This window comes from Triplophysa dalaica, chromosome 2, assembly GCF_015846415.1.
Source record: "Triplophysa dalaica isolate WHDGS20190420 chromosome 2, ASM1584641v1, whole genome shotgun sequence".
NCBI lineage: Eukaryota > Metazoa > Chordata > Actinopteri > Cypriniformes > Nemacheilidae > Triplophysa > Triplophysa dalaica.
Genome location: NC_079543.1, coordinates 2,823,302 through 2,840,652, shown reverse-complemented (window position 1 = coordinate 2,840,652; position 17,351 = coordinate 2,823,302). Strand labels below are relative to the sequence as shown.

At 39.0% G+C, this 17,351-nt stretch overlaps 1 protein-coding gene across 3 annotated transcripts; it reads right to left on the bottom strand.

Moving 5' to 3' along the window:
* Window positions 1-15: 15 nt before the first annotated feature.
* Window positions 16-16,642, bottom strand: LOC130435244 (complement C3-like). 3 transcript variants are annotated; one of them, XM_056765705.1, is made up of 41 exons: window positions 16,625-16,642; window positions 16,308-16,448; window positions 16,042-16,237; window positions 15,756-15,924; window positions 15,549-15,622; window positions 14,741-14,829; window positions 14,548-14,630; window positions 14,087-14,174; window positions 13,836-13,938; window positions 13,639-13,759; window positions 13,418-13,533; window positions 13,190-13,336; window positions 12,906-13,109; window positions 12,635-12,826; window positions 12,397-12,549; window positions 12,199-12,328; window positions 11,818-11,889; window positions 10,235-10,429; window positions 9,502-9,619; window positions 9,223-9,314; window positions 8,995-9,134; window positions 8,645-8,857; window positions 8,490-8,550; window positions 8,324-8,407; window positions 8,050-8,253; window positions 7,743-7,818; window positions 7,503-7,659; window positions 7,271-7,366; window positions 7,037-7,193; window positions 6,796-6,959; window positions 6,537-6,692; window positions 6,296-6,355; window positions 6,114-6,204; window positions 5,982-6,030; window positions 4,316-4,406; window positions 3,958-4,195; window positions 3,799-3,888; window positions 3,624-3,704; window positions 876-959; window positions 566-701; window positions 16-490 (listed from the first exon to the last, which is right to left on the bottom strand). In XM_056765705.1, the coding sequence occupies exons 2-41, from the start codon at window positions 16,376-16,378 to the stop codon at window positions 349-351; spliced, it is 4,983 nt and encodes a 1,660-aa protein (XP_056621683.1). In that variant the 5' UTR covers window positions 16,379-16,448; window positions 16,625-16,642; the 3' UTR covers window positions 16-348. The 3 variants fall into 3 exon arrangements, with proteins under 3 accessions (XP_056621683.1, XP_056621692.1, XP_056621702.1); XM_056765714.1 differs by having other exon boundaries at window positions 3,958-4,153; XM_056765724.1 differs by lacking the exons at window positions 16,308-16,448; window positions 16,625-16,642 and having other exon boundaries at window positions 16,007-16,146.
* Window positions 16,643-17,351: the final 709 nt, after the last annotated feature.

Sequence of the window (17,351 nt, the reverse complement as noted above, 5' to 3'; positions counted from 1 at the left end):
AACAGAGAGCACAGCTTTTATTTACTTTTGTTTGTTTTATTTGCATGTTTAAGCATGTGATAAAGTCTCTGGTACAAATTTACACATCTAATAGAATTGTAATGGATGTTAGGGAGCGGGGGCAGGTTGTCACCCCACTACATAACAGCCACTATTACACTTTGACATAGTCCAACAGGTTATGTGAACGTTTTGTTACTTTTAGATTTGTATTGTTTCATATATTGTTTTGTGCTTTCTTATTGATTTACCATTACTCTATTGAATCTATATGTGTTTCTGTAACTCAATCAGAAGAAGACTTTGTTAGCAGCAGTTTCGTGAAGTTTTCCCATTTGATGAGAATCTTCACGTTGTGCATCCAATGTTAAAGAGCTGCTCAGCTAACATCCCGATGCCGATGTACGGCTCCTTGTATTCTGCAGTCTGAGACTCATTTCGTGTGGGCCAGTATTCAATCCACGTCTTTTCACCCAAACTGTACCTCAGGCTGAAAAAACAACATGGACATGAGAACATACTAAAAACGCACTATTTATAGCAAAACTGAGTATTGAGATCTCACCTTCCACCGATGCGGGGAAGAGGTTTGGTTTGGCCCATGATCAGGTATGATTTGCCTGCTTCGAGCTTCAGAAAGTCTCTACAGTGAGGATGAGCCAGAAAAGACCTCAAGTGGCCTTCTACAGCCGGATCGGTGCCTAGAAAACCCACAAAAACTCTTAAAACCCCCCTATGTTTGATTATAGATAAAGTCCAATAACAAGCATATGTGCCAACACATGATATTTTGACATCTTTAACAATCCATTTTCTCTGTCTTTAGATATTTTACACAGCATATTTTACTTTTTATTTTTAACATCATGCAGTACCTTCCTTCAGCACTTGTTCAATAGTCATGTTATAGATGTCTGCATGCAGTGAGAGGTCCACATTCTCCAGCCGGGTTTTATAAACTTACAAAGAAAATAATTATAATAGGTCAGTAAAAAAAATCTGTAAAGTCTCAATGGCTCCAGACATGCACGCAGACCTTTACACAAATGCATTAATTTACACAGACATGTAAACAAACACAGAAGTTGACACAGACACACATTCAAACACAGACTAGCACTGAGACAGATGTTTACACAACAACACAGACATGTACAAAAACAGAGACGTTTAGACAGATGTGCACAGTAACAAAGACAAAGGCAGGCATCACACAGACACATACACAATGTACACATACGCTAGATGACATGTACCTAAACACAGACACACAAACAAACACACATTTACACAAAAGCAGGTGTTCACACAGACAAGTAGAAAAACAGAGATGTTTACATAGATGCACACACACAACCACACATAAACAAACAGACATAAAAACAAACACAAAGGCAGGCATCAAACAGACACAAACACAATGCACACATATACACAATGATATGTACACAAACAAAGGCAAACACAAACATAAACACAAAGGCAGGCATCACACAGACTGCACATACTATATATACACGTATACATGACATGCACAGATTCATTTACACAGAGGCATGTATTTAAACAGACATGATTACACAGATGCACACAAACAACCAAACAAACATGTACACAAACACACACACAAAGGCAGGGATGACACTGACATCCACAGAAACACACAGACATGCAGTGGCGGTTTTAGGCACGGGCGAACCGGGCAGCCGCCCGGGGCGCCAAATTTTCACGACACGTGGGGGGCGGCAAAAGCATTTAATAATCTGAAAATAATCTGCGCCGCTAAGCGGGTTTCCATTATCTATAATATAACTGTCTGTGTGGGGAATTGGCGAATTGCCGCCCCTGCTTGCTGAGAAGCGCAGAAGCTGTGTGAAAAGTGTAAAGGGGAGGGGCCGCGCCCGCGATGGACAGTTCACCTCTCCCAAATGGAGCGGACAAGGAGGGGGGATCCACTTAGTGGGCTAAAGTCAGTCACACCTTGACTTTCTTCCAAATAACGCACATTTCAATCATAATATTAAAGCACTAGCCTATATTTTCCATGATTTTTTTCTGAATTGTGTGTGTGAAATGGCTAATAAAAAAAGGAAATCCAAAACGATCATGTGGAGGTGAAGTGGTTTAGTCTTGACTTCTGGTCGTGAGTGACAGTGTTGGGGGGATGTGAAATGTGTTGATTGTCGAGTGCCAGATAAACACAGCGACAGCGATGGAGAGAAAAAGGTTTAAGCCGTCAGGTGCCCAATATAGGAAAAGAATTAAAAGTAGAAGAGGAGAAAAGAGCAAAAGATAAAGGTATGCACTACGTTCTCTCTGTATGATTACGGTGACGTTATCCATGTCATCAATGAAGGGCTAATTTTAATGGGTGGTAACGTTAACTCTGACGTTTGTTAGCCTTCTTGCTATGATGCTTGCTATGCTTATACAACAATAATTCGGTTTTATCTCAACAAACACGAGATCTAATTTCACCATAAGATTGTGCTTTGCAACAAAACTGTAACAGTAAAGTTATTATTTATTTAACCCCATCATTGGGGTTAATGTTGGGCCCTGTAATAAGCCAACGAAATTAACATATGTTTAGGAAGTTTCAAAGACGAACATTTGCTATAACTCTGTTGCGTGACAAACCATATAATTCGAGGCAGTAACCAAGGAGCTAATTGTTCCTCCCTTAGATTAGATTATTATAGCGTATAATGAGTCATGACAGACATTTGGCATGTAAGGGCATGTTTATGTAAATTTGCAATTCATAAGAGTTATACTGTAGCCTACTGTCTTTTGATGTCAATTTCAATTGCAATTCAATTGCAAATTCAGGGGCCCTTCTAAAGTATTTTGGAGAATCCTCTGCCACTGGTCAGCCATCAAAAAACATCAGCCTCCTTGAACTTATCACTTTTATGCATAATAAGGATCTATCAGAGATCTACTCCAACTTTTGGACTGCTCTCAGGATTGGACTTACTCTGCCAGTCACTGTGGCTCAAGCAGAGAGAAGCTTTTCAAAACTAAAGTTGATCAAGTCGTACTTGAGCTCAACCATGTCTCAGGAACGGCTCACTGGCCTTGCAATCATCAGTATCAATCACTCAATAGGGCAGCAGATTTCGTAAGATGACATTATTGATGATTTTGCATAAAGGAAGGCCAGAAAGGTCAGGTTTTAGTTTGTGTTTTCTGTTAGTGCACTAGTGTAATAATTAGATTTGCTTTTGTGTGATGAAGGATTTGTGCTATTTAGAATATTTATTCTATATTTTATTTGTATATTATTCTTAATATTTTATATTGTTGTTGTTCTCCGCTCGTGTTACATCATGATTGTACATATGTTGTCACTTTTATGTACAAAGAGTATAATTAAGTTATTATAACTTATACTGATTTGTGCAGAATTGTGTTTTTAAAATGTTCTGTTGAAGGATTTGTGCAATTGAGAAATATAAGGTTCGTCTTACACTTATATAGCTATGGTAAAACATGGCTTTTTTTTCTCTCGGATGGGTGGGAGTATGTGGGGGGGCACCCAGAGGGGATCTCGCCCGGGGAGTGATTCAATGTAGAACCGCCACTGCAGACATGTACACACACGACACTCAAGTGTTTACCGTAGTCCACATCACTTGAGCAGGCCTTGTCTGCACGATGCGATTCTTTAATACGATGTTTCTTTTGAAAACTACAGTTCTCTGTGAACACACCACAAGTTTAAGCTTGAGTCTTCATCCCGTAACACAATTTACTGCACTGATTTTCAACATGAACCTTCAATTTCTCATCTACCTTCAGCACAGTGACACAGATCCTCATGGCAGAGTTGATTCAGAGCGCCATCTTTCTTATGAGGATGATAGAACTTCACACAACGGTCATCTGAGGGAAAACACGTGTTAAAGAGCCGCGTGCACATGCATGTAAAACAAGAGTGTGACATCAGTGTACCTGGAGAGTTGTATTCATACAGAGTGACTCCGGCGGGCTGCAACATGCCCACTTCATTCATCTTATGGATTCGGAAAGCAACCCGCTCTCTCACTTCATGAGACATCTTATTCAAGAAGATCATGAGGGATCCGCGTTCTGAAAGGTCCACCTTCTTCTCGTATCTATCGATGTACTTGTCTTTCCCTTTAGATAGCTGAAGATTATTAATGACATTATCATCCATGAAAATACTGACCTGCATATGAAGATGGATCTAATTTGGATCTTATTTCTGAAGGGTTGGGTTAATTTAGCTGTTCGAATTTTAACATACACCTGTGTGTCTTGAATTCATTTCTTTTTTTTTCTTTTTTACCTGTGAAAGATCATTATCATCCACTTTATATCCCGTCAGAAGGCCAATATCCAAAACAGTCAAGGCAGCATCTCTGTCGGGATTCTTCAAACTGCACAGAAGACAGTGTGACGTAGATCAAAAAACATCTAAGCATCAATCAAAACGACTGTACTTAAAGTCCCCGTGAACCGGAAGTTGCGATCGTTTTTACTTCCGTATTCTGACACATTTCTGAGTGAAAAGGAATTTCAAAGAAGAACCATAGTGGGCGTGGTTTCAGTTTTTTACTGCAAATTGATTGGATGTGTAGAAATCGCATTCATTTTGAAACGAATCTGGCAGCAGACTGACAGTTGAAGGGGTGGAGTTAACGGATGCTCTGGCCAAGCCGTCTAATAAACATCATTTGAGATGGATAGTGATTTCAGGGCGGATGTGATTTTTTCAGATTGTAATTGAAGATTATTAGGGTACATGAGAAAAAAGAAAATATCCCACATTGATAAGCTATTTATTACAAACGCTGCAATATAAAAATAAGAATTGTTTTGTTAAGCTTGAGTGCTCACTGGGAATCATTGGCAGTAAAGTTTAGGCTATATTCAGTTTTTACTTCTTTTTTGAAGCTGCTAGCTTTTGTTTTACATTATAATCCTATGGAGTAAACCGTGTTTTCAAAAAAGCCCTGATCGCTTTTTTAAACGGCAGCAACAGCATCTTTTTCTGCAGCTCAGATCGTCTTTTGAGGTTGAAAAAAGTTTTCTGAAATAAACGTCAACCACCTTTTTCACAGCTAACCAATGACAGAGACCTGTCATTTCCATAACAAGATGCAAGGCAGGTGATTGGTCGAGAAGACTCAAACTCGAAAAAAATACAATGGCGGCCAACACTCTGGTTGCAGCATAGTTATTTGTATAGTATAATTGTACATTTAATTTTCACATTCAATAACTTCTGATTGCATTACTAGCTAGAAATTAGTGTTGCAGTTTTTAACTATGTGATTGGATATTCCATCAAACCACTATAGCTGGTTCAGAGAGCAGCATTACGCCTCATCTTCCAAAAGCCCAAAATGGCTCATATGACACCCCTTTTCATCTCTCTCCACTGGCTACCGGTTGAAGCCTGTATCAGATTAAAGCTTGCCTGCAGGACTATCACTGGTTCTGCACCGGCTTACTTTCACACCCTCCTGCACTCCTACACCCCATCAAGATCCCTGCGTTCAGCAAACCAGCGGCGTCTTGTATTGCCTTCCATTAAGGGCATTAAATCTCTTTCCCGCTCGTTCTCATTCACAACCCCTTCCTGGTGGAAAATTCTTCCTCACTAAGTCCAGTCAACCACATCTCTCACCACATTCAAAACACTTCTTAAAACCCATCTCTTCTTTGAATACTTGACAGACAAATGAGAAAAAAAGGTTTTTCTCTCAACAGGTAGAGGTAGAGCTGTTCTAACTTTGCATTAGCACCTATTGTTTTATTGCTCCTGTATGACATATCGCTAATTGCTTCCTGATATTTCTGTTAGTCACTTTGAATAAAAGCGTCTGCTAAATTACTTAAAGTAAATGTAAACAAAAACCATTGTCAACTTTTTCCCATAATTCCTTCTTTTTAAATGTGAACACAGCCCAATACTGTTCATGGAAAGATTGATGTGATTGTACACCTACTTTGTTTCGATCGTGAGCAGATATGTTTCAATGGCTCCTGGAGAAGAAGCTACATGCAGAATAATAACAATATTAAGTATTTATGAACAAAAACATGTACAGTAGAGTTGTGCAACTGTGATGTTTTGTCACCCTGACGCTCTTTTGTCATCAGCACACTGAGATCAAACATTTCACAATCGGTGTTCTTCTCTTCTGGAAGGGCGTAGTACAGAGTATATACCTGTGAGACCAGAGCGAGACATAAGACGTGACATCGCCATAATACATGTTTAATACAAAACAACTGTAAAATTGTGTGTGTGAATACTGACAGAGAGTGAGGCCGCTCCCGTCCCTCTTGCAGTGATGTTGAAGTTTTGCATAAGCTTCACCTGTTCATTAAAACATCAAAAAACACACTTAAATAGAAATAATATTAGAATTCTTCCATGCACTAATAGCAATAGTATTTAAGACTAAGGTTCAATACATGAAAGGGTTAAAAAAATTAACCTAAAGGTCCCTAAAACAAAGACGAAGAATTCATGTGTTTATTTACATCCGCCCTCTCACCTTCTCAGAACGAGTGACGTAGTTGTTGGACCGCGTGAATGTCCATAATTTATTAATATTCCTTCCCTCCACCGAAACCTCAACATCGAGATTAAAATCCTGCTTCTTCGCTTGCGTGCGATATTCAGCTACGGCTTGAAAAACGATGATGGTTGCCTAGGAGCCAGACAGGAAGTCTTGTTTTAAATGAAATAAATCAGGTGATTTTAACTTTAGTGTGGTGTGAATTCAACATTTGTAGGCTTTCTTTTCTCTGTACCTGTGTGGTGCCTGGACCTCCGTACCGATCTATTTGTCTCGCCAGCCAGCGCACGGCCTGTCCTGCAGTCACGAACTCCTTGGCCTTCACCAGGGCGAGCACGGCATAGCCTGTGGCCTCCAGAGAGTGACGGTGCAGCCCGGGAACTTGCCAAAAAGTACCAGCTGTTGAGGCGAAATATTTGAAAAAAACATATACAGTTTTTTTTCTTTGAATGTTTTAATAATTTATGGTTATTGACCATCGTTCTGTCTGGAGTAACTCATCAAGATGTCTTTGTTGAGTTTGTCAGCGTGAGCCAAAGCGTAAGAGGTCATGGCAACAGCGTAAGGATTGGTCAGACTGTGAACTCTGAGCGTCAGATACTGAATGGCTCCGTTCATACTGTCCTTCAGATTCTGTTATTAAAACACAAAGTGAGAAACGCTCGGGTGTAAAGAGGCTGTGACATCACATGGCTGTGTGCAAGACTCACGGGAAAAGATCGAGCACAAATCTCACTGCCCTCCTGCATGGCAATCAGGACGAACGCAGTCAGAGAGGCGTCTGCGTCTTTATCCCGTACATCACCCTGAATCAACACAAATACTTTTTGTACAAAATACATTTTTATTATATTTAAAGTAATATTTAAATTATTTTTCTAAATATTGACTGTTAAAAGAAAATGTAATGACAGCTGAGTGATTTGCTCAAGCCCCACTTACAATCATCTCTTCATGAACTACATGAGCGTCCTCTTTAAATGTGCCGTCTGGCTGCTGTTGTTTGACTAACCACTTGAGGGCGCTACAGAGCACTTTCTTATCTACGATGATCAAATCGTTGGCCATCACAAAAACTTTCGCCACATATGCCGTCAACCTGCAAAGAAATTGCATAAAACAAGAGAAAGAAACCGTATCATTACTGAAGCAGATTATTTCTAAGAAATCATTTTGTTTCACCATGTGCTGCTAGGGGTGCTCATAAGGTCGGCGTACGACCCGTCCACTTTACGGAAACGCAGCGCACGTTGATAACCTTGAGAAAAGAGATACAGAAAACATCTTAAGATACAGCAGCAGAAAAAGAGACCATTTCAAAATATGTTTAGGTTTCCTGTAGCTCAGTGGTAAGAGCATTGCGTTAACATATAAACGCCCACATTCCACGTTCCAATTATCTCCAAGATCATTATTTTATTATTTAATAGGGCAAAAATAGAGTTAAATTATAGATGATGTGTTCATATTAACGCAAGCGTCCTCTTACCTGTGTTGATATGGTTGATGGCTTCATTTCGACGGTCCACACCAACAGCGTCCCATTGATTGGTGCTGTCCAGATAATGAGCAGCAATAAGAGGTAAGGTCATGAGGATCATGATCTCCTCTCCATTACCCCGGGGCTGGACGATAAACTGACTCATGACACCTCCACCGATGGCCTGCTCAACCAGAGCGCTGAGATTCTTACCTTGAGGAACATAAAGAGGTCTGACCAATCTGTTTCATGGCATCACAAAGACATCTGAGCAGATACCTACTTGTTATTGAGATGTACGTGTTGGCCGGTGTGTTTGGAACTTGAGCGATTGGCTTGTGGCTCCTCACGGACACATGCATCACACCTGTCATACGGGTAAAGACCGGAAGATGAAAAAAGACTGTCACAGTATACGTTTTGAATTTTTGGAGTTGAGGTCACGTCACCTATCTTAGCAGGATTGAGCTCGACATTTTTTTCTTGCACTATAGTCAGCAAACCCTCAGACTGAAGAGACGGAGAAAGAAATCTGTTTACTGTGAAATGTGTCATGTCTCATGTCACCTCCAGTGTTTGCAAAATTGATAAATTCCAGACGTACCACCACCTTCAGGATCTTCCTCACTCCGTCAGTCTGGGCCGAATCGTACGCCACAGCCTTCGCCTCTATCCAGTGGTTGCCCAAATCCAGAGGAATAATCACATACGGGACGCTCCTGGAGGACATGGCGTCAACCTCAACATCCGTCATGTACGAGCCCTTCTCGCTGGCCGAGCTGCAAATGTGCTCCGTCTCTGTGAATTCCACCCGCACCTGGTGGAGAAACAACGAATGGCAGATATCACTTCATCTGAGAGACGTGTTGACATCCTGCAGGACGTATTCATGTTCACATGAATCAAGTTTGAATAATGACTGATTGTTACACAAGAATGAGGATAAACATTTACCTTCTGCTTTTTTCTGGTGTAGTTGTGAATGATGGCCCTGATTTGCAGTTGTTCGTTGCGCACAGCCGAGAATGGGATCTTCAGCTCGATGAAAAAATTCTTGTAAACGATCATCTCGTAAGGATCTGCCACACATATACCTTAAGAGAAGAACGAGTTACCAGAGAATTATGTTACAGCAACACTGAAAATTGGTCAGCAAATAACTATACTTGACAGTCTGGTCACCGTGGGTTTTCGACAGGCTGACAGCGAAGATTTGCCAGGTAGTGATGGATTCTTTCAGGTAAAGTTTGCTTTTGACGAGTGATGTTGTTTGACTAGAATGCGCAGGGAAGAAGTGACAGATACATGTTTAGGTAGATTACTGAACACAATACTCTGACCAAATGTGTATAAATCTATAGGTAAAGTTTGAACTATTGCTCGTGCGCTGGTGTCCGCAGCTCTTTTACTCTGTGATCTGCTCATTTAAAATCACTTGCTCCGTCTGTGTGTTATACTCACCATAACTTGTTATCCGCGGGGCAGAGAGGCAGAACTTCCTCACCCCAGAGCCAGCTGTCTGGAAACTGCGTACGTGATGTGATTTCATCAAAACTTTCATAATAGTCGTCGTCCTCGCCTGTGCAGGTTCATTGAAATAAATACTGAAAGTTACAGAAACTCAAATTATGTTGACGTCATTAATCCCCTTTCATGTCGTCAAGATCGTCTTAAAATCACCTTGAGGAGGTTGCTTTGATTCGGATCGACTGTGAGAAACGTTGGTTTTTCTGTTTGTTAGAACCAAGATATGTTGTTGTTGTTGCACCATTAGCTGTATAACGGAGCAGTTGGGAGCATCATTGTTTATCTACAACCAGTGTGCTCCTTGTATATATTCATGTTCTCTTCGCTTATTTTATTAATTTACATTATTTATGTGGTCTGTCAATAGATCATCAACAAAAATCCAATACTGCTACTTTAACTGCATGTTGAACCCTGCCCTAAAATGTCACATTTCATTGAACTAAAATTGGCATTTGTAATAATTTAATGCCAAGTAGCAGCTCGACAGACACGATTTCCATTGACTTTCATTACACTTCATATTTGAGAATGGTTTGATATGTGAAATATAGATTCAAAGGTTCAAAAGTAATCTTAGGTCATAAAAGTTTGTTCTAAAATGAATGTAGCCTATGTGTGTCATGAGGAAATCTGTTAGACAATGAACAGTATATAGGTTACGTACTTCGAGCCAGAATCATCTCCTGTTCTCCAGCTGCATCGCTCTGAGATAGCATATCATTACAGCAGTTTAGGAAGGCCTGGACACATTCCTGTCCGTCTTCGATGTACATTGCTCGTTGTTCACAGGTGTAGCCGAGTTTATTGTCTCTCATTCCATCGACACAGCACTTCTTCAGACCGCCAGAGTATTTCCCCGCTAACCACACAACAGCATAGTACCAGAAAGAGAAGAGTATAAGAAAGTGACTTGTACCGAAAAGTTTCATTTCTGTGTTTGAAAAATAAACAGATTCATTTCAGGGTTGTAATAAACTGATCAATTTCTGTGTTTGAAAAAACTGATTCAAATAAAATAAAGAACAGATTAATGTTTTTGCTTAATAAAAGAGATTACTATATGAGTGTGAATGAACATAATTATTCTGTAAAAACAGATCAACATCTGTGTGAACATTCCTTTTCTGTCAGAAAAATAACTGATTTCTTTTTGTAAACCAGATACACCTCTGTGCTTTAGACACAGATTTACTTGTGGGCATAAATTGACAGATTAAATGTATTTTTAAAAACAGGTTTTTTTTTGAGTTTGAATGAACAGATTCACTTCTGAGTTTGACTGAACAGATTGATTCTGTGTTTAAAAAAAAGGTTCACTTCTGAATGAACAGATACATTCTGTGCTTAAAAACAGATTCACTTCTGAGTTTGAGCGAACAGATTCATTCTGTGCTTAAAAACAGATTCACTTCTGAATTAACAGATTCGTTCTGTGCTTAAAAACAGATTCACTTCTGAGTTTGAACGAACAGATTCATTCTGTGCTTACAAACAGATTCACTTCTGAATGAACAGATTCGTTCTGTGTTTAAAAACAGATTTACTTCTGGGTTTGAATGAACGGATTCATTCTGTGCTTAAAACAGATTCACTTCTGAGTTTGAATGAACAGATTAGTTTTTGCTTACAAACAGATACACTTTTGAATGAACAGATTCGTTTTGTGTGCTAAAAACAGATTCAATTCTGGGTTTGAATGAACGGATTCATTCTGTGCTTAAAACAGATTCACTTCTGAGTTTGAATGAACAGATTAGTTTTTGCTTACAAAAAGATTCACTTTTGAATGAACAGATTCGTTTTGTGTGCTAAAAACAGATTCAATTCTAGGTTTGAATAAACAGATTCATTCTGTGCTTACAAACAGTTTCACTTCTGAATGAACAGATTCGTTCTGTATTTAAAAACAGACATACTTCAGGGTTTGAATGAATAGATTCATTTTGTGCCTAAAAACAGATTCACTTCTGGGTTTGAATGAACAGATTCATTTATGTGCTTCAGAAGCAGATTCACTTTTGGATTTGAATAAACAAATGTATGTGCTTTAAGAGAAATTACCACATTACCAGAAGAGTTTACATTTTTCACAAAGCATAGTAGATGTGGATCCCTTGGTCAGCACACAAGCATCAGGCTGTGCTGCTCGAGTGGATGAGGCAGGTTTGATGTTATTTCTCGTTCGCTTAATAACACTACTTTTATTCAACAGATGTAAAGTGTAAAACAAAAGGTCCAGTTTCTCACCCAGTCTAGTGGTAACCAGCTGAAGATCATTTGATCTACGTCTTCTCTTTGAAGGTGTTGGACAACCCTGCACTACAAGATAAGCAAATACGACATTAGATCACCTCAGAATGTGACTTCAGGTTGTTGTTTTACCTTTGTAAAGCCACCATCATACAAGACAGAAAATACACTGTATTTCTACTATATTCAAACCTATTTAAATTTAAAATAGATCAATGACATCGAAAAACAAGTTTATTATTTAGTTTTAAAGGAGTGTGAAACACTAAAGAGGTTTCCATAAGTACTCATATGACTTACATGGAAACTGTACCTTTATAAACAACACCAGAGATGAAATAACAAAAAAGATATAGGAAACATAAAAGGAAGAGTTACTTGTTCTGGTGTTGGTTCCTCCAGCGGTGCTGGACTCAAACATCAGACCAGCGTCATAGAAAACCCCCATACTGTCTCTTCCACTGCCCGCTGTACAACCTGTGTCATGTTTCTCAATCACGTCCCAGATCTACACACAGTTCAAGACATCACTAAAAAAACGAATTGTTTTTTGTTTACTTGATGAAGATGCGTCACCTTCGACTGTGTGAATCTGTTCTTGTTGAGGACATGCACAGCCTTGTCAACCACCACCAGCCCAACTTTAGCTCCGGGATCTCCAGTTATCTTCAAGCTGAACACACCACCGGGTTCGTAGATCGGCTGAGGGTCGTTCACCTGAACTGTCAGCTGTCAAGCACACAAGGTTCAGATTTATTAAGAATATACGAAAAAGATGGTGTTGGGACAGACATGGGATGTGTTTAAATCATACCGTTCCCATACAAGTGTCCTTCACATCAACCCAGACGGAGTCAGACACCACCTCATCCGATCCGACGTGATAATAGGCCACAAAGCGAAAAGATGGAACCATGTCTTTAGTCACAGGTAGAGAGAGAGTGACTAAAGACTGTCCTTTTCTCTTAAACCTGTCCACCTTTATTATCTGCCCTTTACTGATGATCTGAAAATAAAGAAATTTACGCGAACAAGAAGATATTAATGCACTGTAAAAAAGATGGAACCATGTATGTGTCTCTCACCAGATAGGTGTAATCTTGATCTTTGGCTCCAGTACTTCTTCCTGTGTTCAGATTGACTTTAATCTGATCTCCGATCTGTAGCTCCGCAGCATTAATGCCAACGTGCAGGTAGTTATTGGAGGCGTCTTTGGTCACATAAGCCTGTGCTGTAATCTTCATCACTGCCTGCTCTTCATCTGTTAATTGTGGATCATTGGTTCGTGCCTGCACAAAAGAGATTTCTTCTTAATACGATGCAATGCCATCTTGATAAAGAACAAAACCAAACAAGTAACTGGTCTTACCGTGATCTCTAGCGTGGACGTTCCCTCTTGGGAGTTCACGGTAAACTTTGCGATGCCGTTGCCCTTTGTTCGACCTCTGACCTCTCCAGTATTAACCTCCACATCCACATTTTTAACAGGCATTTGCTCAGGATCCGTTATGTAAACCTTTCGGAATGAAAATGGCATATGTGTATAAACCGTTGGCCAACTTTCGTTGAAATTATCTAGCAAGTCCATGTTTCGTACCGAGACATCAAATGGCATTCCCGGTTTGAAATATTGGGGTGTTCCCTTGAAACGGATGGTGTACGGTGATGTCACAATCTGAATCCCTCTCCTGTGTGCTTCCACCATTTCAGTGCCTGAAACACACACGACATCATGAAGAAAATCATTCAACCCCAACACTAAACATAACCACAAAAATCAAATCGAGTTCCTCCACGGCATTTCTTATGATCTCGTACCACTATCTGTAAAAACACTGACTGAGATGTAAATCGACTGTCCGACCAGTGGGTTGATATCTGGGAAAGTCTGAAGGATCATCGTATTTGTGAGCTTGGCTTGACCCTCTCCATCTAAAATCTGCAAGAGCCAAAATCAGCCTTCATCATTTCAATATGCAAGTTCAGGTTTATAGGCATTCGTCTGTAAAGCTCACCGAGATTCTTTGCAGTGAGGAAGGTATACTTGTTTTTCTCTCATCGTCCATTACGCCAAACACGACCAACGCATTGCCGTTCACGTTGTTTCCAAACAGGTACCTGGGAAGATTTGTACAGTATTAGTAGCATGAGAATTGTATAATGGGGTAAACGCATCCAAACAAGTGAAAATATTTAAAGAACAAACATTAACAGTGATAGTTAAAAACACATTATACTGAACAAATAAGACACGTATTGCTCTTACTTGGCCAGGATGTCGACTATAAGACTCTCATCATTGACAGAAAAGTACGACTGGCTGAGCGATAATGTGACTTCAAAAGTGGGAAGCACTACAAAACAAACCCACATAACGATAATTATTTATAAACTAGAAGCCTGCGAAATTTTCCATTGAAATATTATCAAACATTACATAAAAAAATTATTGGAGCATTACATACAGCATTGCGTATGTAATCGTTTCTGTGGTTATTTTGCTTAGTTTTAGTTTTAACTACATTCATATTCAGTTTGCTGGTAATATAATAAAAAAGGATATTTCATTGACAAAATGCAAAACAAACACATTTCACATTTGGCCCCGGACTTTTGCACCGCAAATGTAAATATTTAATTATATTATTCACAAAAAAATATATAAATACTTTGTATATGTATATATATATATATATATATATATATATATACAATGAAAACAGTTACCATATTCTTTAACTTCAAAGTCAGCTGTGAAGTTCTTCTGTGGTGTGTTCTTGAACTTTGTAACCACCTTCCAGATGCCAGGACTACAAATAAAATCGCCAATCAAGTAAACACTTATATAAGCCTGAATTATTAATGATGAAAAAAAACACAGATAAATCTAATTCAAATTAAGTTTACAGTGTGAACGCACCTGGCGAGTGCAGGTATGGCATACTTGCCGGACTTTATCCCCTTATCTGGAAAAACCACCTCTCCCATAGTTGTGATGCCCTGAGGATTCTTTAAGGGAACATTTGTAAATAAATAATTAACTATATGTTAATACATAACTTGCCATTTGAACGATGTCTTTGATTAAATATCTCTTTAAAACCTCATGACTCTCTGAGCCCCGCTTGACAACAAATCAAATTTGATTGAAAAGCAAACTCATTTATTTCATATAAATCACAGCTTCCTTTGTGTTTAAAAGCAAAACTGACAGCGCAACGGTCCACATTCGGCAGCCTTCATTAGATTTAAATACAACAATTATCTGACAAATATACAATATAATAAATACAGTATATAGGCTAATAATAGTTTATACTATATTACTAGGCAATATATTATGAAACTATTATTATATTGCAAAACTATTCAATCATCGACATGGATGAAAAAGACAATAATAAGGTGGCTGAAAAGGCTCTCCTGTTTTTGCCCAGTGGTTGATATCCTTAGGATAACATCGTGTTGACCCTGGGAGAAATGAGTTTATTTTTTAGTTTTAGTTTAATCTTCCAACCAGGATTAAGTGCTTCTACACCATTGTTTTTCACTTAGTAATTCCCTCTCATGGCAGGGGTAAATTATAGTTACAGCTATTGTTGGGGTTTGGTGTGGGTTAAGGTTTTATTTATGAAAATGTTGTCCTTAGGTCAACAAAATATGTTGTCCTGAGGACATCAACCACTTGGCAAAATCAGGCCGATCAGCTGATAAACAGTGTAAAGTACCATAATATCCACTGAAATACCAGAATGTTCCAGAGGTTGAAGACCAGGAGTCACAGATAAGATTCTGTACTGAACTGCAGAAAATCGCACACACCAAACTTGAATTTTCTCCAGAAACAGTTTATGCATTTGATTTTATTGGGATTTCATTTTGTAATATGCAGTGGGTAGGACATCCAATCGAGCCTCAGAACGTGTTTTTCTCACCTGTACTAGCAGGCGTGTACATAGCTTTGTCTGTTTGCACAAATATATACCCCGACTGGAATGACACCATGACGACTTTCTCGAGGAGTCTGGAAGGAAACTGAGCTTGTAGATGCACATACTGCTTCTCCAGAGGATCATGAGAGAAAAGGTTCCTGTTGTCTGAAATCTGAAGTAAATATATAGAAATCTATCTGAAAACTGGAGATAAAATGCCTTTAAAGTTAAAGCAAAATCAAATCTATACACACTGATCCATGCAAGTCGATGTTCACAACCGTTTCACCTGTATGTCAACGAGCTGCTGAAAATTGTTTTCTTCTCTCAGCGTCACAGATTTGGACGCTATCTCTACATTTTTCCGCGGGAAGTTTTTCACCGTGACCTTCACATTCAGATCCTCTCCAGAGTAATCCTGAGCCTCCACAAATATGTTCTCTAAGGAACCAACCCTCAGCAAATTAGGAGCTGATAGGACAAATCTAAGATAAAAAAAGATGCAGTTTTACATCTCAAACACATGTATCTAAATGAAGTGTTTTGAATACTCACAGCGGGTCACATAATGTGAGGAGAGGTGAAGAGAGAAGAACAAAAGTCGACCAAAGCAGATCCACATTCATCCTGACTGTCTGTTACTGTGAGTGTCTGCTCATGTTTGTGCAGTCCAATATTGTGTCAACACATCTTTGCCTACATCGCCACAAGATGACCACACAAACACACAAACATTTGGCAGCATAGGCACGTTTGTATTCATCTTTCTTAAAGGAAGAGTTCACTATAAATTATAATTTCATGAAAATTCACTCCGTCCGTGTGATTATTTCTTCTGTCGAATACAAATTGAGGGTTTGAGAAAAGCTTACCAGGGTTCTAAACCGACTTGAACGTGGAGCGTTGTTAAGGTACACATTTCAGTTTCATCGCAGCGTTAAAAGGCTCTACATGACATCAGGCGATTTATAAGTTTGTTATCTATAGAAACGCTTATTCATTTAGCAAGAAAACTAAAAATTGAATACTTAAACATACATATGTGGCTTACACTGCCGAGGAGTCTCACGCGTCCTTGTACTTATTTCAAAATAATGAATTTTTTGATTTCTTGGAAAATGACTAATCATTTCGCTATAACGCCCTTTTTTATAGGCTGGTGTCATGTAGAGCCTTTTAAAGCTGCTTTGGACCTTAAACAACAGCCCCCGCGTTGAAGTCAATTACATGCAGATGAACCCCGGAAACCTTTCCTCAAAAGCCTCAATTCGTTTTCAACGGAAGAAATAAACACACGGACATGTGGGTGAGTGAATTATAAATTCGTTTGAATTATTAAATATAAAAAGAACTACTCCTTTAATTAAATAATTAACCTTTATTGTCATGTGTGGAGTGCGCTCATATTAATCTTAAATAATTCAACTGCATGAATGTTTATTTGTTAAAGGCTGACTGCAGTGAGATTTTCCATAAATCACGTGACCATAAACCTGTTGTGCAAATTCAACCTTTGGTCAATTTGTTGCCGCTATATTGATCTAGGTCGGAAAACACACTACATTTACTTTTATGAAACTGTGTCAAGAATAGTTGCTT

Bases quoted from the DNA above. Each gene is read 5' to 3' on its own strand.
- LOC130435244 (XM_056765705.1), bottom strand. From the start codon at position 16,378: ATGAATGTGGATCTGCTTTGGTCGACTTTTGTTCTTCTCTCTTCACCT. The intron at 13,760-13,835 runs GTGAGCTTTACA...TGGCTCTTGCAG, and splicing joins CCTCACTGCAAAGAATCTCG to ATTTTAGATGGAGAGGGTCA. The intron at 12,550-12,634 runs GTATGATTTAAA...TGTGCTTGACAG, and splicing joins AGGACACTTGTATGGGAACG to CTGACAGTTCAGGTGAACGA.